The sequence below is a fragment of the Lagopus leucura genome, unplaced genomic scaffold (assembly GCF_019238085.1).
Source record: "Lagopus leucura isolate 7727_CA_CO unplaced genomic scaffold, USGS_WTPT01 Super-Scaffold_100157, whole genome shotgun sequence".
NCBI lineage: Eukaryota > Metazoa > Chordata > Aves > Galliformes > Phasianidae > Lagopus > Lagopus leucura.
In genome coordinates, this window is record NW_024962334.1 from 28,246,880 (window position 1) to 28,268,757 (window position 21,878).

The following is a 21,878-nucleotide window of genomic DNA, read 5'->3' on the forward strand; positions in this document are numbered from 1 at the left end:
TCTTAATGAATATTAAAGCCTTTATTTAAGTTAATTCAGATCACCTTGAGAATTTTCCTGTTTTGCTATGACAGTTTGAGCAGTCCCCAAGCAACTCATCTACAAGGAACATTGCAAGGAAAGTAGAAATGTATTCAGAACACAGGTTCTTCTGCTGAAGGCAAATTTGAAAGCCTCAGTGGTCAATGATGCTCTGACAAATCAATTTCTAGGACAAATACCCAGCCAGGGGATTTTGACATGCTCAGGATCACTCTAGGAGTCTATAGCAGAGCAGAAAATACTAAGATTATCCATCCAAAAATTCAGCCAAAAAAAATTCCATTATTCTCTGGCATTACTGCTTTGGAAACAGGAAAGAGTGGTAGGGGTACAAAAGAGAAGTGACATGAGAGTAACAACACATATTTTTATAACACATGTCATTTTGCATTGCTAAATGAGGTAAAAAAAAGTCCCACAAATAACTCGTTTTAGTGTACAGTATTTATTACTTCGACTGATCTGAAGTCAATAATTTTGATATGACTATATTAATTCTGAAATAAACATTTTTAAATACATATAAAGATGAAATACATCAACATGAGAATTTTTAATTGATCTATATTCTTAATCCACATGCAAGATATGTTGTTCAAAGATGTACATTTTCTTTCATTTTACACTGGTCCATAATAAAGCACAAGTTCTGAGGGGAAAAGCAGTGAGGAAAACGTCATATTTTCAAATAGCCCTTTTAAAAAAGAGCATCAACTATATATTAAGCCAATGTGTTTCTCTCTGATTTTGGTTTTACTTACAGTATACAGTTTTTCAAAATATACACTTCACCAATGATACACAAAGAGCGGCCCTTTACTAAGGGCAAATAACAAAAAACAGAAAAATACATAAGAAAAGGATTCTTACAGGTTAAAAAAGTAGTATTTTAGAACATTATGCCAATTCAGAGTGTCTCCAATGCTGATAAGAAAAGTCATGCACAATGGTTTTTAAGACAGTGCTGTCGTTAGTCCATTTGTCATTCGTCTGCATGCTTCACGTGAACAGAAGAAGGTACAAGAGTAAACGGAAAGTAACTCTCTCCAGTTATCTTTTAGGCCTATCTATGTCATCAATAGCAGCTAGCAGCTTCTGTCTTGCCTTCTTGTTGATGTGAGACCCCAGACAAACATTCACCAGATTTGTCAGGTGCTTAGTGGAATATTCCTGGCAAATAAAAGCAGATTATGTTATGGCAAGCAGAATAAGAACAGTGGACAAAGACTGAAAACTAAAAACCAGATATGCACACTCTGTGGGCTTTTCAAATGATAGCAGCAATCAGGAAACAAGAGAGACTCAAAGCATTAGTTAAGTCAGGTCTGGAGAGAGAGAAGTACAAAACTGTATTTTGCTGCCTGGCAGAATATAATGGAAAATGCCCACAATTTTAGTAGTATTGGATTGAGTTCACAAAGTAATAGTTACATATCTAAATCAATTGATAATGCATTTTCCATTCTTTTGGAGGTGTGGTGAGAGATACACATGCAAATGAAATAAGTTTTAAACACCACATTTTCCTAACAACTGTGACAAAACTTGATTTTTTTTATTTTGGCATCATATTTCTGATAAGCTTTTAAATAGTTCTGTCTACAGGGCCTTCAAGCAACATTAACTTCAGTACATGACAAAGGAGGAAAGAATGACACAAAATATTACAAGAATTCTTAACACCTGTCAAAACCCACATTCACCAGTACTACCTTCACCCTTAGCATTTTCAAAGATTTAAACTAGCTTTTCCATGTAGATCACCAAACACAGCTCACAGTCTCTCTCACAGCTCCAGGTATAACAGGGAAAACTGTATTTCAGAACAATGTTTTTCATCCCTTTCTAGCTGGGTTTAAAATAATTCCAAAATACAGATTTCCCAATGCTCCATTTTAAAAGACTTCTTATTTTGACAGTGGACCAGCTGACAGCATGACAATTGCTTATAGTCTTATAATTATTAGGTTACGCTGCTCTGAAAGCATGCTAAATGCTTTGAAAACACAAATGAAGTCTTATCTCAGATAGCAAAGTTGATCCTGATTCAGTTTTATTTGTCAAAGAAAGAAAAAGCAATGACTATTATGCATTCTGCCTTACAACTTTGTTTGAGTTGCCCACTTCTAAAGGCCTAATTTCAAATTGTCCTTCTTAATGATGAGTTTATTCACTTTGGTATATTCTGGACAGAAAACAAGTATTCTCAGCTTTACTAAAGGACGGAAGTTAACCAGAGGAAATTTGGCCCAAATACATCAGATCATTTTCTTAAACCCATTCCTAGAAGCATTTGGTGTACCTATGATCATCCCACTCATACACATTTAAAAACGTCCTGGTATCAGAAGTACAGTAATCAACCAGAACAGCCCAGCCCAAGTGGCAAACTTCTTGATACGGTAGGGTGCAGTTATGGTAAGATTCTTGATTATCTTATGAAAACTTTCTACTCAAATCACATCGTACTATCTTCATCTATAATGCACCAATAATTTCCAACCATAATACATACACTTACATAGAGTTCAAACCAAAAAGGGATTATGCCTACTCCCTGGTGATTTTGCCTTGTTAATTCAATTGCATAAAAGAGCAACTTTTACAGGGATAGCGTCTGAAGAACAGGTTGATAAATGACTTCAATTAACTCTCAAAATTGTAAATGATCAACTACCTACAACAAAAGTATCTTCAGAATCAAAACCAATGTCTGAAAATAACAGATAGGTGCATTCTGAAGAAATCTTACATTCTCATAGTTAAAAAAAGCAACCAAACAAAAAAAAACAACACAGTAAAAAAACAGAACATTTATTGGGCTACTGAGCCTCTCCACCCCCCCTCCAGTGCAACACTGGCCTGTAATGCAGTACTATTAGTAGATTGGGCAGATGCTCCCTACAGCACTGCATAGCTATGATCTGTCAGATCTAAAATTTATTTTCAGCACATAATTTTCCTGACAACAAAGACTATCAAATCAATATTTTTATCAGATGTACATACCAACACAGGCATTTCTTTTCCCTCACTGCTGTTCTAATCTCAGAATTGATTTACACAGAAGTCTGGGTCATTGCTGAGACTATGAAACAGATTTTACAGAGTATATAGGACTCAGATGCCTGGGATCCATTTGCTTCTTTTGCCTGTACTGAACCAGAGGTGCTGCTTAAGGAGTAGAAAAAAGTTTTATTTGGCTTCAACCCATCTCAGAATACCAGGTAGATTAGCAGTAATTCCTACATGGAATTTCTTGTGTAAGGAGTATCGGATGGCCTACCTTTGCTAAAGCCAGAAACTACCATTCATAGCACATCTTCCTGAGATGAATTCTATCATCTTAAGAGATATGGAATGGCAATTGGTAGAAAAGGTAAATAAATCTAGATTTTCCTATTGTCAAAATTATTCCTTCTAAATCAAGGTACTTTCATATGATAATAAACATATATCTACACACATATATATGTTTATACTGCACACCATACGATTTGATTATAACAAATGAATACACATATGAGTATGATCATTTTTAGCACACAGAATTAATCACTAAGAGTTGTTAGCATAATTCCACCATTCTTGGGAATCCTCCTAAAATACAGCAAAAAAATTTAAAATTTAACTCTTACCCTGTGTTCCTTTATCCAGCGCTCCATGTCATTTTCTGTTAAGTAGTAGGCTTTAATGTAGGTCTCCACAAATTCTTTATCTGGAATAGGCCTAATGTCTGTTAGCTTTTCTAGTTTCATTAAGAATTGTTGAAAGTCCAGTTGCATCAAGGCACGTCCTTCATTGCTGCATTTCTTCACATTAGCATAACTGAAAAAAGAAACACAGTAGAAACTAACAATAAATATAAATAAATAAATAAAAATGAATCTTACTTCTCAAAGTTGTTTAATTTAGTCCTTCAAACCCCAAGGAGCAATATAATTGTTTACCCTGTGTCTACCTGTTGCACTTTTTCCCCATCTCATTCTTCCATACTCTGCTGTAATTGAGGACCCCACGTACACAGGAAAAAATATGGAAACATTGAGTAAAAAGAGTGGAATACAGAACATACTCTATGATGCAGAAGATGACAGCACAGACAAGTAGTGAACGAAAAGACTACAACACCAACTCTAAAAAGACTGGGAAACTGGTGGCAAGTTAGGAATAAGCTAAGCTAAGCTGCTGGCTAAGTATTTCAGTTTGTATTTAGCCAAGTCAACTAGGACTCCTCTTTGCTCCCAATGAAGTTAGAAAACTTCTGCCCCACGGCTACCCTAAAGTAACTGCTAAAGTTAACAACTTCTGTTCCTAGCAATTGTCTTACTTCCTGGAAAAGATAAATGCCATCATCTCATTGAGATGTTGACAATTAGACTTCATCCTCAAAAACTCAACAGCTTACCAATGCACTACAAAAATTAGAAACTTTAATACCATGACATAAGCATTATCATTACAGACATACTTACTCAAGACCAAGACTTTCATGAGCTACTTACCCTTCCACAAGAGTTCTATTGGCCAAGCGCATGCAGTGCTCCCAAAGTATATTTGAGACTATTAGTGGAATACGGACTCTCTTAGATACCTCATTCAACCTTCTGTTAAATTCTTCAAATTCCTGATAAAACACGTAAGATCATAATTCCATTAGCATTTAAAACATCATACTCTACAAATGCCTAGCAATAAATAAATAAGGAAAAAATGAACCACATACACACACTAAAATAGGAAAAAAATGTTCTCATTGCCTCACTCCCTAAACTCATCTTTAACTTTTGGAAAGCCAATATACAGACACTGAAGAAAATCCAGTGATAAGCTTTTATCCATCTAAAAACCTGCCCCATCAGTCTTCAGGGAAAACCTCAAAAATATTGCAATCGGTTTTCATTCTTCAGCCTTTTGCATCAAAAAATTCCCAGGTGCTTCAGTAAGAGCTGAAAGCACCCTCTAAAAAACAAACCAAATCAAACAGTTCAGCAGTATACTGCAATGCAAATTGAAGTCGGCTGCCAGGAACTAATGCCTCTATCACTTTTAAAAAGATATCAAACAACTCAAACATAAAGGAGACCTTGACAATGAACTTTGTGTAACCATCAGAGTTTGTACTGCAGACTATGAAGGCCACACTTGTCCAACCAAGTGCTTTCGTTCCAATGCTAGAATCTCATAGTTTTGTGGTTGTTTGTTTTTCCTAGCAAACAAACAAGAGAATAACCACTAAGTTGGTGATTTCAGTGACCATTTTAAGCAAGTTTCTGACCAAATAACTGGTATTTAACACAAATTTTCTGAAAGAGGAATTGAGCAAGAGGAAGCAGAGTACCACAGTGCTGTGCTTTAACCAGCACATAGTCACTCCAGTAAAGACTCTGTAGTTATTTCTGCTAGTAGCAAGAACAATGAAAATTTTGGACAGATCTCCTTATGACAACTTAATATTTTTCAGGATGTTATATTGCTGTAATCATGCTGCCTTAACAGTTTTAGCGATGTATGCAGTAGTTTAATGCTTATATGTACTCTAGCACACTGTTTCTCCTAAACTATTCACCTTTAAAAGAGAGTCTACATATATATTGTGTTGTGACATGATTTCCTTTACATCCCATTTTACATTAGCCATGAGAAGCAGCATCTGTTCATAATCAATAGCTTTAGCAGCAACAATCCAATAAACTGGTTTGCGTAGCTCATTGGCAGTTGACACAGTCTGAAATAGAATAAAAAAATTCAATTCAGTAAATTTCAGGCTAGTAAGAGCAATACAAAACTATGGTTTAAAATATTTCCATCATATAGTACAAGTTTCAAATACTGCATTAAAAAATTAGCTCTGAATTACACAATTCTGACCTGAGAATAGAACTGCTGAAGAAAAGGCTTCTTTGCAGCTGGCATCACTGCATCAAGGTGGGGCTGAAGACACTCAAACTGCTCGGCCAGAAATACCCTTTGAAAATAAAGAAAATTCTCTATGAACTAAATTAAACATTTGGAATGCCTCTATACTTCTATTTACCTACATTTATTGGGCAACAATGGTATGTAACCTTGGTAAATTTAATACTGATAAGAACTGTATCATTTTTTGGCCAGCATATCACCATGCATACTCAATTATGAAAATTTGAAAATGCAATTGTGAACAAAATGAATAAAAAGGTTTGAATACCAGAACTCAATTTTCTGTTTTAATCAGGATATACTGCAAAATTCTGATCCAAAGCCTAGTAAAGCCAGTGGACAACTGTCCCACAATTTCTTCGTGGCAAGCCAGTATACACTAAAAGAAATCGTGTCAGAATTCAAAAGCAACACTACTGATTACATGTTTGCTAGTAAACTTTTAAAAACACAACATGAGATCAAATTCTTTGTTACAGGTATGATTTTTTTTTTTAATAATCACTTAATAATCTTTTAATTCTCTTCTGTAAACACATTTTAAAATGAATTATTAATCTTTAATAATGTCCTCTTGTGTGGAAAACAAAATGAAATCCCATATGACTCTACTACTATTCTGATGACCAACTGAAAAAAAACTTCATAAGAGTTTTCCATTACTCTCTTGTTATCTCTTCTTCACAGGTAAACTTCCACCTGTTGCCAAAAACATCATGAATGCAGCCAAGTCAATACATACTAAGCAGTTCTGGGTCTCAGCTATCAGCATCTGAATACTGATTTAAATATGTAAAATAATATATGTGTATTTTAATAGAAATATATAAATAGATATGTAAAAAATAAAATGTTATATATATATGTGTATATATAGACATACATACACACATACAGATTAAAAACTCCCATTGAGCTCTTTAAACTAAACTCTTATTTTGTTAGATTTGGCTTTGTGATGTCACAAATTACTGGTGGAGCTGCAGGAAAGTTTTATTGTTTATGCTTGCAAGTGGTTAAACCAAACAGTCATGTCCTACTACTGTTAATTAAAAATTACCTCTCTTTCTCATTTTTAAAATCACATTAAAGGCTAGAAATTTTTTGACCTCTTTAAAAAGGTTTTGAATTGTAATCACAACTCCTTAAAAATTCCATTGATCTCAAAAAATGGTGTACAGTAAATAACCTACAAGGATTCCGTGGCTACCACTCTCTCTGCCAAACCATAGAGTGAATTGCCAGAAGTCAAAACAACTAGATGACTGAGATGTGGGCTTGGCACCTTCTCCTTTCTCTCTTCAGCAGCTGTGAGAGTTCCTGTGGGATCAGCGGAGACCTCCTAAACACAATTGACAAACATGTAAGTTCTCATTGTGTAGATCATTATCTACCTCAGAAAAAAAGAAACAGACCAAATTTCTTATCACACCTTAACACCCATAGAGCCTTTAGACCAACTGCCTACTGAAAGACCAACTTTTCACTCTTAGATATAGTTTCTTTAACCTGACAACAACCAAATAAGGAGATAAATCAAAATAATGTTATTCATGTGTGAGCTTTTCTGCTTCTGTGAGCTGGGAATAGCTTAGATAAAATACAAACCAAAAAATACAAAACAAAATGTTTTTTAAACATTAAGTTATCATTCCAGGACAACTTCTATCCTATATACAGCTCCGTTGTAGAGAGCTTGGAAATATTCACAGCACGGGATAAAAAACCCCACACCTCTAGATTCAGGTGTTTACGTAGCAGATAGATAGAAGAGGGAACACAGGATGAAGAATTTTTCAGAGCTACCATAGTCATCTAAGCCACTGCAGAAATGGACACACAGATGGTCACTCCCTGATGTTTATTTGTCAAAACCAGACCAGAAGATGAAAACCAAAGTAGTTCTAGCTCTACATTAATTATTCATATCATGCTTATTGCTTACACACATGCTATAACATATGAGAAATGCTACAAAACAAAAGTAGCCAGAATTCAAATCAGGCAAAGAAGATAGAAGATACAATACTAATTTCTCAACTCATTTCTTATCTTGTGATTCTAGCATAGTAATTTTGTTGCCAAATAGGTACTACAAGCAGCCATCAGCCTGGACATACAGAACGAAAATAAATTTGGGCAATAAAACAGTGCCAAAGTAGCAGTAAAAATAGTTTGTCCAGAAGCAAGATTAGGTGTGAAACATATCTGTTGCAAAGCATGGTAAGAACACAATCAATATGACAACAAAACTGCTTAAACAATTACATTTATGGCTAGACTCCAAAAACATAATAGCATAATTCTTACACTGCTGTAGAACTTACAAGGATGATGCCAAAAACATGATAATACATAAAGCAGCTGTGCAGGGATTTTTTGGCTGGAGATGGAAATAAACAGTGAAAAAGCTGCACTGAAATAACTAAAGGAACAAGAGTAGTGGGAGGAAAAACTGATTCAAGCTGACTATAGCAACCAAGAGGGGATTCTTTTAGGTTCACAGAAGAGAACAATTGAAAGGAGAGGCATTCTTTTTTTCCTAAGAAGAAAGGGGTAAGAGCAAGCATCAGAAATACTGACAAAACTAAGTCATGATCTAACACACTTTAAATATTATCAGGATTTAGACAAGGAAGAATATGCACAGTAGATCTTGAAAAGAAAAAAGAGAAGGTACCACATGCAACACTTACTACAGCAGATGAAACCAAATATAGACAGATTTGGACAGCAGAATTCTGGCTGTTAAGTATGAAGAAAGTATCTAGAAACTGGTAAAATAATGCAATAAACAACAGAAGTGGAAAGTGGGCAAAGCAGGGAGCCATGAGTAATCCCCCACAGAAATCCTGAACAAGACCACACTACTGACTGAGCAATACCATCATTGAGTCATTTGCAGCACTAGAAGATCTAGCTGAAGGTCAATGAGCAGAAGGCAAAACTTCAAAAAGAAGATCAGATGTTACCAGTGCAGCAATGATTAAAAAGCCTAGCTACATCACCGAGCTCTTTGAAAACGAATTCTTGTTACTCTGTTCTGTGTTCACATTCAACCAGATAACTTTGCAATTATACTTACCAGACATTTCATAACACAGTGAAACTACCATTATGCTAAGTCTATCAGAATGAATAAACAAGTTGAGAAGTCTGGATATTTGCTAAAGTTCATGCTAAAGCTCTGAAGATACCTGCCTAGCACACCCACAGTGAAAACTGGCAATACTATTTAATGATCTAGGCATAACAGTTAATTTTTCATATTAACTGAGCCAAAGCTACAATTAATTAACTAACAAAATCCACTCTTTATCTGTCTTCTAACTTTTCCTTTCATATCATCCTCAAAAACACAACAAAGAAAAGCTTTGAAGTATTTACATATGATAAAAAAAAAAAACAAAAACAGAGCCCACCAATCAATTCTCTAATCTTAGGAGAGACCCTGAGGGACAGGGTTAGAGAAAGAATAGCAGTGGTAAAGATTTGAAGAAACTCTGGAAGATTGCCCTGTAGCACTTTGAATATCATTATGAATAATAAAATGATTACTTTGCTGTTTAAACAAGAAAAACAAAACCATTTTGACAACACAGGCCTGTCAATTACATCTTCGTAGTTTTTGTGTTTGTTTTTTTTTCAAAGACTAACTACAAAATATATTAACATCAAATATTAGAGACTCCATTCTGTATTTATCTCAATTCAAAGTTACCCATTACTTCAGTACTGTTAATATCACATATATCACATATTAACCAATTTTTTCCTTTATCTGCCCAATCCCATAAACATCTTACGTTATTTATTTAACACAGAAAGCATCTGAAGACACAAAATGCATACAAGACAGGCACGTCTGTGTTTAACCATGGAGTCAAACTCTGCTTCAGATATACTGGCCAGACAAACTATCAGTATTTCTTTCTCCTTGTTCTAAAATAGATGCAGAAGCGTGCTAACAGTAAAAAGCAATGATGACATGACTGAGAGCAGCAACAGAGGCGTACATTCAGGCTGGAACAAGAAAAAAAATACTACAAACTATTTAAAGAAATCAGTTGTTTTGCAATAGACTGGACTTGTTACAGTTAACCCTTCCAGTAATGTAAGAAAATCTGCAAGGCACGCTTCCATTCTCAGGGTTACTTTTGACTACTTATAGAAAATAGGAAACCTCCAGTAAAACTGGAAGGGGGAAAAGCTGCACCAATCAATAGAGGACTGTCGTCATTTATCTGGACTTGAGCAAGGCCTTTGACATGGTCCCCCACCACATCATTATCTCCAAATTGGAGGAACGTGGATTTCATGGGTGGACCACTCGATGGATATGAAACTGGTTGAAAGGCTGCAGACAGAGGGTGGTCATCAGTGGCTCTACGTCCAGGTGGAGGCCAGTAACGAGCAGCATCCCCCAGGAGTCTGTCTTGGGACTGGTGCTCTTTAACATCTTTATCAGTGACATCAGTGACGGAATCGAGCGCACTCTCAGCAAGTTTGCTGATGGCACCAAGCTGAGTGGTGTGGTTGACGCAGTGGAAAGAAGGGATGCCATGCAGAGGAACCTCAACAGGCTGGAAAGGTGGGCCCGGGTGAACCTCATGAAGTTCAACATGGCAAAGTGTAGAGTTTTGCACTTGGGCCAGAGGAATCCCAGGCATCCACACAGACTGGAAGGAGCAGTCTTTGAGAGCAGCCCTGCAGAGAAGGACCCAGGGGTCTTGACAGATGAAAAACTTAACATGAGCCAGCAGTGTGCCCTTGAGGCTCGGAAAGCAAATGGTATCCTGGGCTCCATCAGAAGAGGGGTGGCAGCAGGGACAGGGAGGTGATTGTCCCTCTCTACTCTGCTCTTGTGAGGCCCCATCTGGAGTACTGCGTCCAGGTCTGGAGCCCCCAGTACACGAAAGACCAGGAGCTGTTGGAGAGGGTCCAGAGGAGGGCCATGAAGATGATCAGGGGACTGGAGCACCTCCCCTACAAAGACAGGCTGAGGGAGCTGGGTTTGTTCAGCCTGGAGAAAAGAAGGCTGCAGGGTGACCTCATTGCAGCCTTTCAGTACCTAAAGGGCGCCTACAAACAGGAGGGGAATCAGCTCTTTGAAAGGGTTGATAACAGCAGGAAAAATTAGTAATTGATAATCTTTCAAAACTGAAATTCTCTTTACCTCATACTTCTAGTATAGAACTTTAGCTTTACAATTATGTTTTAAATTCATATACACACACAATAGGAACAATTTTAGTTTTAATTCTGCTACGAGAAAATGGCAATATTTTTAAACCTTACGGAAGAAATCCTGAAGTTAGTAATAAGTATTAAGTGGAATTTGAAAGGCATGGCAAAAATTAGAATATTAGAAAACATTCTAATAGGTAACAGGTACATCATGTGCCTCTGACACATGGACACACTTAAACTGGATGTGCACCGTTAGCAAAGAAAAAGCAGAGCGATTTCAAACATTTTCCTAAAACACCATTAACCTTGCAGGATTACTCCACTAGCTCTGCATTTAGAGAATTGTAATTGATAGTTTCAGTAACATTACGATCATATAATACAACCCAATAAATATTTACCAAACATAAGTCCTTACTGCATGCAAAAGCTGTTTAAAAATAGCTCACCTCAAAGTAAACACTTAATATAAAAAGATTTCTGATTAGAGCAGATGTACAGAAATCAACACGTAGTCTACACACACACACACACACACACACACACACACACACACACACCCTGCTAATCTTAATTCTAATAGTTCTTGAAACCTGATGATGAAAATGAATGGCAGAGCCAATTGTAAAAGCACACTGCATTCAAAGATAACAGTGCTATTTGAATATGTCTTAATATGGTAAGGTTTAAAAATCATAGAATCATAGAATCACCAAGGTTGGAAAAGACCTAAAAGATCATCCAGTCCAACCGTTCACCTATTCCCAATAGCTCCCACTAAACCATGTCCCTCAACACAACATCCAGCCTTTCCTTGAACACCCCCAGGCTCGGTGACTCCACCACCTCCCTGGGCAGTCCATTCCAGTGCCTGACCACCCTTTCTGAAAAGTAATACTTCCTGATGTCCAGCCTGAATCTCCCCTGCCGTAGCTTGAAACCATTCCATGATACTTTTTAATACTCCTACTACTTTTCATGTTAAAAGATTGTTATTTTCTTGCTCAGGGGCATAAAGCTTACAAAGTTGGTAATCTTGTCTCAGCCATAGGGAAACTAAAGCAAATGAAAAAGGTGTAGCTGCCATGGTAAACACCATTCAATATGCCTTGAAAGAGAAGACCATTAAAAATGAAACATACTCTCTTGGGAATCTATTCTATTAATTTTCTATTTATTTATAATCCTCTGCAGGCAATTTACAGCATTATGAAGTGCCATGCAAGCAACCTTACAATGCAAGTACTTTTCACTGCCCCCAGAGTTGAGTTCACCAGCGTTGCCTCACGGTATGCCTGAAGTTTCCAATTGCACTGGCAGCACTAACCTAGTCCCACAGTACTGCTCCTTCACCATCCTTGTCACAAAACAAAGATTTCCCACACCTCAGCTGAGCCAGTCTCACTGATTTCAGTAACAGACTTCAAAAAACTTTGGGTAGAAACTTACAGGACCTTTGCATTTCAATTATCTCTTAGTGTTCCAAAATAAATGGCAGACTTTTTGCATAAAAAACTTCCAGAAATCATCAAGCTTAGTGCCTTGTTTAGCTTAATGCAAAAACTTTTGTGTCAGGAATCACTGTGTGCTGAGAAAATGAATGGTAAAATGCTTAAAAAAAATACACTACAGGTAAGCCTCCACGAGAAGGCACTTCCTTGGGAATCTCAGCATCTATCTAAACAAAGTAAGTCAAGCTGATTTGATCACACACTTTTTTATTGCAACATTTTTTTTAATCCAAAGACAGTTTCATTAAGAGCTGCTGCTGGTTCCGAGGTGCTCAGCTCTGACTGGCATTCCTCTGGGACTAGAAATCAGCCCAAGCTTTTGCTGTCCAGCAAAAAAAGTCTACCAGTGACTGATGTGAGACGGCACAGTGACTGCCCAAAGAGAGGGGCACAACAGTTGCCAAGAACCAGAAAATTTATTCAAACAAATAAGAACAAATAAGCCAGAAAACTTTCATTTTCAGTAGATTATTCCAGTCAAGTTGGGTAATTCTGCTGAACAAACAAACAAGTGTGGAGAGCTCTGAATGAATAATGTGAGGAAGCAAAGCAGCTGCAACATCCTATCATATTTTTGAAGTGTCTGTCACGTCAAGACTTTCTTTTTTACAGATAGAATTTTCTTCTCTTGACAAGCACTTCACACAACACCATAAACTGTCATTACATATGTTGTATAAATCTATTTAAAGAAAAAAAGAGCACAAAATATCTTTGCAAGATGGGTTGGAAAGTCAGGTGTGCAGAAAGAAAAACGTTCCCTGCAATATTCCTTATCATATTTGTGCAGCTGAGAACCTAAATTTTTCATCTCTGCACCATCAGTCTCTAACCTACTGTCATCACCAGAAGATACACTTTATGGGAAAAGACCCCAAAAGCAAAGACAAAATCTAAAATACATTAAACAATACTTCTCCATACAAGCAATTTTTTCCATCTGCTGTTCTACATATTGCCTTTAAATGCTTATACACTTTACTGCAGTAATTTATTTTTCTACTTCTGTAAGGCACGTTAACTAACAAACTTCATTCTAAATCTCAGTTTTAAATGAGGAAACCAGTTTGCAATGAAATATTTATGGATATTCTGTTCATCTGCTCCAAATACATCACTGTCGAAAGCAGCAGTATCGTCTAAGGCAGCTATTTGCATGAACAGGACATTAATAAACAGTGTCTAGGTAATGGCAGTACTGTGACTAAGCAAAGAAGTTGCTTAGAAATAGATAAAGCAAGGCATCGTAAACAGAAGTTTCCCTTCCAAATCACCAATTACTGCAGATCACTGTCTGATCGATGCCAAATATCTACTTGGGTGCTTACTGGTCGCCATGAATTGATATGATTAATAAGCATCATTACTATCACAAAAACACAGTCCTGGTAGGAATGACAAGCACAAGGATGGAATGTGTATAGATCTCCCCATGCCTCCCACTTGGGGAACTGGCAGTGAGGAGACATAAGCTGTTCAAAACATGTTTATTTCAATGTGTTTGGACAAATGAAAGCTGCACCTTCACCCTGTGAATCACTCTTCTCTCTTTCTTTTAATACATCCTGCTACCTGTAGACTTCTATTTCTGGAGAATCAGAATTATTATCTCTGAAGTTGTTGTGTAGAAGAAATGTACTGAAGCTACCTTTCACTTGCTGAAGGAAGGGCTGACTGAGGAGTTCAAATGTACGTACGAAATTCAGAACATATCAAACAAACTTCTGAAAGTTGTATCATCCTCTTTCCTCATGGAATGACCCAGTCTAAACCTCTGAATAGTCTTAAGACAGATAGTAGAGTTCTACCTTCACTGGTACTGAGAAATTAATGAGAACTTGTTTGAGCTCTATTGAGTTCTGACAAAGCCTCAGGCATAGAATGAGAATAAAAACTAGTTGAGAATATACTTATAGTATATAGTGATTATAGTAACAGAAATACCCAGAAAATAAATTCCCATTGACAGCGTAAGACCAGTGTAAGTCCATAAAATTCATAAATTCGTAAGATTAATACATTTAATTAAACGGCTTAAAGTTAACAGACACAGCTATTAATCCCAAAGGACACTAGCATTATCTGTAACAGTACTGTTACTGATGACGAAAAAGAAATCCAGTTATTATTCTCAATTATTCTTGACATTTTTCCGCAATAATGACAAATCCTTAACTGATTTGTCTGCAATATCTTCCTAATTTTATTTTATTTTTTTTCCTTTTCTGAACACATTGCATTTGAGATAAATATCAAAATGACTTTAGCCTTTTTCTGCATTATGGAGGTTATTAGTTATGTTATGCTCCCTCTACTGACCTTGTAAGAAATGACTCAAACTCCCTTAAAATGCTTCTCTAAAAGAACAATTTAGAATTTGACTGTTCTGAATGTTCAAAGGAATTCAAAAAAGCACTTTAGTACAATTCTGTGGAGTGCCAAATCCCTATGAAAGTCAAAGTACAGCATTTGCATCCCACTTCTGCCTTCAAAAATGAATCCTTCCTCTATTATCTGCAGTATTAATTACATTACATCCTATTTACAACACTCAATACATTTCTTCACAATGTTTCGAGTGTTTTATATTTAGGTTAAAAAAAAAAGTGCACAGTTCCATTTTTGCAGAGTTCTCACCTATATTTCTTTATGAACTGCTCCTCAGTTGAGCCTATGAAACCTACCTGAAGACTCCTGTACTGTAATGCTGTAATGTGATGTGAAGGAACAGTAATCAACTACCACTGTGACATAAGCACCATATTTACTTTTCACTTTCTGAAAATAACTCATGAAATGACTGATGTGATATAATTATTAAATACAACAGGTAACATTCCACAATATTCAGACGTGACATAACAAAGCACTTAACATATTAATGATTTTATACACTGAATTTGTTTATCAATGGCTTACTGCTCTGCTGTTCTTTCACTGAAAAAAATGAGTTGTCTCTCGTGCTACAGTTGGGTGTATTTTTAGTAGAAGGTTTAATTTAATAAGGACAATATTGGAACATCACTGTGCTTTTATTACATAAGCCATAAAACATTTTAAGATTTAAATGCGTAATTGTGTTGTTACATCTAGTAGAAGCTATTAAACTAATTCTAGTGCGCATCAAGAACAAATGATTTTACACAGTAATGATATCTACATTACTATATACCAAGAAACAGTTTTTGTCTTTACATCAAATATGAGAAGATAGGGGGAAAAAAATAGAAAAATCAGTAAGTTATGACGAAATACAATTGATGAATTGCTGACACAGCCCCCTGTTTCATACTCCAAATCCAGATACTTACTAGATCAATGAGGCTCTCCTGGATTCTGTTCAGTGTGGTGCGTAATCTGCTACTACTGAGGCCCAATCCTGTTGATTCAAACTGGAAGAAATATATTCTACTTAAGTTTGGAAAGTAAAAATCCTTGGTTTAAGGTTTACGGCAATACAACAGAACTTCAGTTTGTAAGCACTGGATACAATTTATTCACATTAAAGTTTTAATACATAACTGTAACTCTACAAAATGAAGATCAACAAGGTCACTGCATTTAGCATGACACTTATGTAAAGGATGGCCTGAGCACATTTCATGAAGATGACAGTTTACCATTTCTGTCAATGAGCATTCAGCATGCTTTATAACACATCGTATATGGGCACAGGACCCAAGATGACCTCATCTGGTCATCTGTGATGTGCATTTTGTGCCCAAAAGGCACATCACAGTGTCCCCAGTGAGACTTGCATGAATACCATACCCAGGCCAAATAGCCTTGACTATAAAGTTTCTTGTAATCCCTTACTGAATATCTAACTTGCAACTGTATAATTATAGCCATTGATCTTTATAAAACAGTTGTTATTAGTTAATGTCTATAAAGATTTATCTAATGAACATGCCATCTTCATGTTCATGGCTCAGCAGCATTACAGGGAAGGTGTTCAACTGGGATAAATTAACATTCATTGCCTGATAGATGCAATGAATTATACCAGCTGAGGGGCTGATCTGATGTGTAATTAATATAGCTACTTGTCTTCTATTTCCAGTTACAAAGAAACAAGAACAAACACACAAACCAAAAGACAGTGGAAATGGGATAAGTAAGAAATACTGTTTAAGAAACTGGAAGTATCTGAATACAGATCTGGTATGTGATTCACACCAAAAAAGCAATTTACTAAACAATATTTAGAGCAATTATGTCTATGATATTAGACTCCCTTTCAATGCACAGAATCAGGGAAGAAAGTCAAGTCCAATCCCTCATTTTACATACAAAAGGGAATAACTGAGGTCCCTATTTACTGCATCTAAACTTTCTCATTTAAGATGTCCACACATCCTAATCTCCCCATACACTCAGTGAAAATTACCTTGCAGCAGAATTACCACTGGAAGTATTCTCTGCTGAAACCTAGAATTTGATCCAGGAGACACAGATCAGTATCCTAATGCCCCTGTCTGATAAAATGTTCCAGATAAAAATGTGGGGTATTTTTGGTGTGCATTTTTATTCACATTTTTACTATAGAAATAGCAGTTTTGAGCTGCCTTCAGTTTTGCAGGTACATGGGTAAAAAGGAAAATCTGCTTTTTTTCCCCTTACTCTTTAACACACTTTTCATTTCCCAAATCATCTTTTATTTCATCCTTAACATCATGTAACAGTTCTTCAAGTTATGGCCACAATGATTGCAAACTCAGGACTAGCTATTTGCCCTATCAAAGTAAAAAAGAGCAGGAAAACAAAAACTGCAAGGAAAAGAATTATATATCTATTAAAAATATATTTGCAAGTTTAAGCCATTATATTTCACTTTAAGCAATTCTCTTCTGCACCATCAAAATACACACCACAATCTGCCACTAACCCTTTCTCTTCTTGCTTTTCCAACACCAGCTTTTCACAGCTATCAATTTTTTAAAATTTTTATTTTTTAATAGTATTTTAATAAAATATTTCTTAATAATACATTTCTTTTTTAAAAACTGGACATTTCACCCTTGAAACATTTATGAATAATAAGGAATGAATAAACACATTTAGATTTCCATAAAACATTACAACTCAAGAGCTCCAGATTCATCAGGCACTGCCCAAAGCAGTGCATTTATATTTATAAGGAAAACAAAAGAAAGTAAAACAAAAACCAGAAAAACACTTGTACTACTGCACTTTTTTCCCCCCCCAAGGCTAAAACCTCACAGCTTCAAACAGAATACACCACTCAGCAGTATAATTGTTTTGCTACATAGTTAAAGTTTTTTACTTCAAGTTTTTGCTATTTATACATGCAAAACAGCAGATATTTAAATGTCACAAACTGATGACTTTGTAAGTTTAGCGTTAGAGAATTTATACTCATCACCAGTTCTATGTGACTTATTTTACAGAAAAAAAATCCAAGTGTTTTCTGTAAAAATGGTCATTAAGATTTATATATTTGCATGTGTTGTCAAAAAAATTAAAATTCGCCTTAAATTCTTTTCTCTAAGGAAGACTATTCTGTGATACGTTCATCAATATCACAACTTTAGTGAATAGGTATTAAATAAAGGTTCTTTCTTTTAATTTTGTATTAGGTTTTTCCAAAATTTGAGATAAAAAAGAAAGACTTAACATGTACCCCAGGAATTAAAAAGAATTTGAAAAGAACAATTCTGATTACAATAGCGTGCAAATTTTGTCAGTGAAGACATAGGATAATTGTTCTAAAGAGTTCTGGAAAGGACAATGACACAACACCAGACAGCAGTCAACACAATCCTTGATTTTCACTGAACGGGCAATTAACTGCATACAATTGATCACTCTTGTGGTAACTCACACAAATAACATGGGCACAGTGTTTTAATTGCTTAAGGAGGTTATAATACCAACATATTTCTAAGAATCCCATTATTTTTTTTAATATATATATATACACACACACATTTATATATATATATATATATATATATATATATATAAATAATTACAACAGGAACATTGACAGTGGTCTAGGTCTAAATCACATTCCACCAACCATCTCTATTTTTTTTTAAAGGTTTAAAACACAGTGAGAACTGAGAACATTCAAGGAGCATTACAAGAGGCTTTATCTTATTTGTAGAACCTTGGTAAGGGTTATGTTTCCCATAGAAAACCATTTGTCAAAATAAAAATTAGGCACACTAGGAAAGCAATACAATTTTACCATTCATCTGCTATAGCATTTACCTGCCTAGCACTGGGCTGTTCTCTGTTAGAAGTTGAAAGTGAGGAACTCGGCATAGGCTTTAAAAACACAAAACACAAAACCCAAATGTAACACAATGTGAATAGCAAAGTAGCTGATTAAGCCAATGGAAATCAACTAGTTTAACAGAAGACATAACAAAACTCACCATCACCAACAAAAAACAAAACAAAAAAAAACCACTCATCTTCTAAATACAAATTGCAAATGCATTTGTCCTGCCAAACAGCTCAAAACCATTTAGAACCATATGTTGACAGTCCGAAAATCCACTGTGATTTGCCAAAAGATGATGATGAATTTGGAACCCCGTTACATTAATGCTGTGAAATAATCCAGGGGCCAAAAGAGGATAAAATTGTTTTTACGTGCAGCTTTTAAATGCTTTAAGACAATTCTGCTGAAAGATCCACGTTACGTACAGACATTGCCAACAAGCATTTATTTCAACTACAAGAATACTCAAAGCCCAAAAATATTTTTATTAATCCAATTAGGTTGACAGAGAGATAATAGATCTGAAAAACTATTTCAAACCTCTTAAATCTGAGTTACTACTCAACCTTCAGGGCACCCTTCTCCTCTTCAGCTATTCATGTCTATGTCTGAGAAATAAATACAGAACAACCAAATCACCTAAACCTCTCTGGGATCCAATCCACTGCAGACTGCTCCTTTATTCCCCACTTTCTGCCACTACTTCCAGGTACTTGTCTTTCTTCTCCATTCAAAATATTTGAATACTGAGTACCTATTCAAATGCAATTGGTTTCATGTCCCAGTGACAATGATGCTTCCTATGCTTACTCTCCTCACTGCATTGGATAATCAGACAGCCATTTAGATAATTAGATAATCAGCCTTAGCTTACTCCTGCATTCAGATCCATTCTGGTAACACTCATTTTTTGGGGAATCATATATTTGGTGCTGTTTTAAGTAAAGACTGCTCCTCAGTATTCTCATTCTGTGTATACTCTGATACTCCAAAATAAATATCTTTTCTACCTACCGTATCATTTCGGCCAAAAAATGTATAGACTGCATACAGATAGTAGTCGAAGAGCTGGGACATGAAGTGGATGACATCAAATGCAATAGGCTTGAGAATGTTCATCATCTGCATATACTTCCCTTGAAAATGAAGACAGAAGATCAGACTCTTCAGCGCAAGTGTAACAAGGACAGTGGTGAGCTTCACAGACTCAAAAATGCTTTTGCAAACCGTATTAATTAGCCTTGAATATTGATCAAATGCAATTTAGCAATGTTTTAGAGATAAGGAGGTTTAAAAGTAAATATCATGACTAAGACACATAAAATGACACAAGACTTCTCCAAAAGAGGTTGTCAGTCTGTATCAAAATGTCTTGAACAATTCTTTTAGCCTTTTGGTATCAAGTTCAAAACATAAGACCTTCCCATTCCTCCACAACATTCAGATTAATTCAGCCCCAGATTAATGATCCCTGTAAGTACTCTGTAGCAAATGATACACAGAGCCATTCAAGATGTTTACACTAGTGAGTGCTTACATATGCACATACAGACATCTTACAAGCAATAGGAAAGTACATTATAAAAATGACATACCCAAAACTGGGAGTTTAGGAATCATGTGTTTCAAATCTGCGTGTTATCATTTCCTGCTAACCTTCCTTTTTTTTCTTTTCCTTCACTTTTTACAAACAATATACCATAAAGGACTACCTAATTTTTTTTTTTTTTTCTGATCAAGGAGAGAGATTTCCACTGCAGGCACTTCAAGAATCTGCTAAATGACTGCTCTATCAGCTCTGAAGATGAAGAATATATAAGCTCCAGACTCCTAAGAGGAGCTGCTCCTAAGAGGATCCCTCCCCTTCAACAAACCACCAAAAAGACACACAGACACACACTTAAAAATAGAAACAAAGGCTAATAAACAAGCAAAAAAAAAAAAAAAAAAAAAACAAACAACGAAACAAAAAAACTACCTCTGCAACTTTGGACTGTGTTGTACAAAAGAGCACTGGCATTTCTGTAGTGCGGTGGAATCAGATCAGGTCAGAAAAAGACAAGGCAAGAAAACCAAATTGTTTTCAGCTGTACATTGGAAATGTTTCTAAAGGAGTAGGATGACAGAATACAACAATTGCTGGCAAAAGCAAATCAAAAGGAATGGAAATTTTGTAAGGCAAATCCAAGCAGAACTTGAAGAAAAACTAAACTACTATTTGTTTACTTCATTTCACTGGATTAATTTTCTACTTTAGCACGTATTACTGAATGTACTAAAATACAGACATCCAGGGAAAAAATTAATTCCTTCTCTTCCATCCTGCTCTCTGCTGCTGTGCATCTGACTTCAGGGAAAAAAAAAAAAAATTAAGAATATCAGGACCTGCCTTTATGCTTTAGTTGAATCAAACTGATTATAGGATTTGAATTCAGAAAGCAATTTTTCCCTGCAGGTTTAATTATAGTTATTTTGTTTTCTAGCATAGGGCATGGAAATGTTTTTCCATAGGGTCATAAGAAAAGTGTACTTAAAGAAAAACTTCTTTTTCTGAGACCCTAGACTTACTGCTGGCTAGTTCAGAAATGACATACTACTTGCCCCATTTGCATCTCAACAGTGTATCTGTATTTTAATATAGATACTATATAGATGATTGAAGTATAATATATATAGAATACATATAATAATACAAAAATATATAATAAACTTTGGGTTATTACGGACAGCAACTTTTGAACGAAGATGTAAATTCAGTTCATCCAGCATGTCAGATATAGCAGATCAGTTAACAAAATATCATATTTCAGACATGTTTTGATGTGACAGGTTGATAAGATTCTGCGTGAGGGTGCCAAAATAATTTACTTCTCCTGTAGTCAGCAACATTTTTAAAGTTAACACTGTGCACAGCAAACTAACTTACTAATTAGTAGAGAAAATATTGTTTTACACAGAGA

General features: G+C 35.7%; 1 protein-coding gene across 2 annotated transcripts in view; it reads right to left on the reverse strand.

The window, feature by feature from the left end:
* Nucleotides 1–471: 471 nt before the first annotated feature.
* VPS50 (VPS50 subunit of EARP/GARPII complex) overlaps nucleotides 472–21,878 on the reverse strand; it is a 65,867-nt gene continuing 44,460 nt past the window's right edge. Inside the window, exons 21-29 of one of the 2 annotated variants that reach the window (XM_042888884.1) lie at nucleotides 19,933–20,054; nucleotides 18,903–18,959; nucleotides 15,977–16,057; nucleotides 7,158–7,306; nucleotides 5,914–6,010; nucleotides 5,612–5,770; nucleotides 4,548–4,669; nucleotides 3,681–3,870; nucleotides 472–1,212 (exon numbers count right to left, since the gene is read on the reverse strand). In XM_042888884.1, the coding sequence (XP_042744818.1) occupies nucleotides 1,093–1,212; nucleotides 3,681–3,870; nucleotides 4,548–4,669; nucleotides 5,612–5,770; nucleotides 5,914–6,010; nucleotides 7,158–7,306; nucleotides 15,977–16,057; nucleotides 18,903–18,959; nucleotides 19,933–20,054 (1,097 nt within the window). In that variant the 3' untranslated portion in view covers nucleotides 472–1,092. The remainder of the gene's footprint in view (nucleotides 1,213–3,680; nucleotides 3,871–4,547; nucleotides 4,670–5,611; nucleotides 5,771–5,913; nucleotides 6,011–7,157; nucleotides 7,307–15,976; nucleotides 16,058–18,902; nucleotides 18,960–19,932; nucleotides 20,055–21,878) is intronic. The other variant, XM_042888885.1, reaches the window with a different exon arrangement.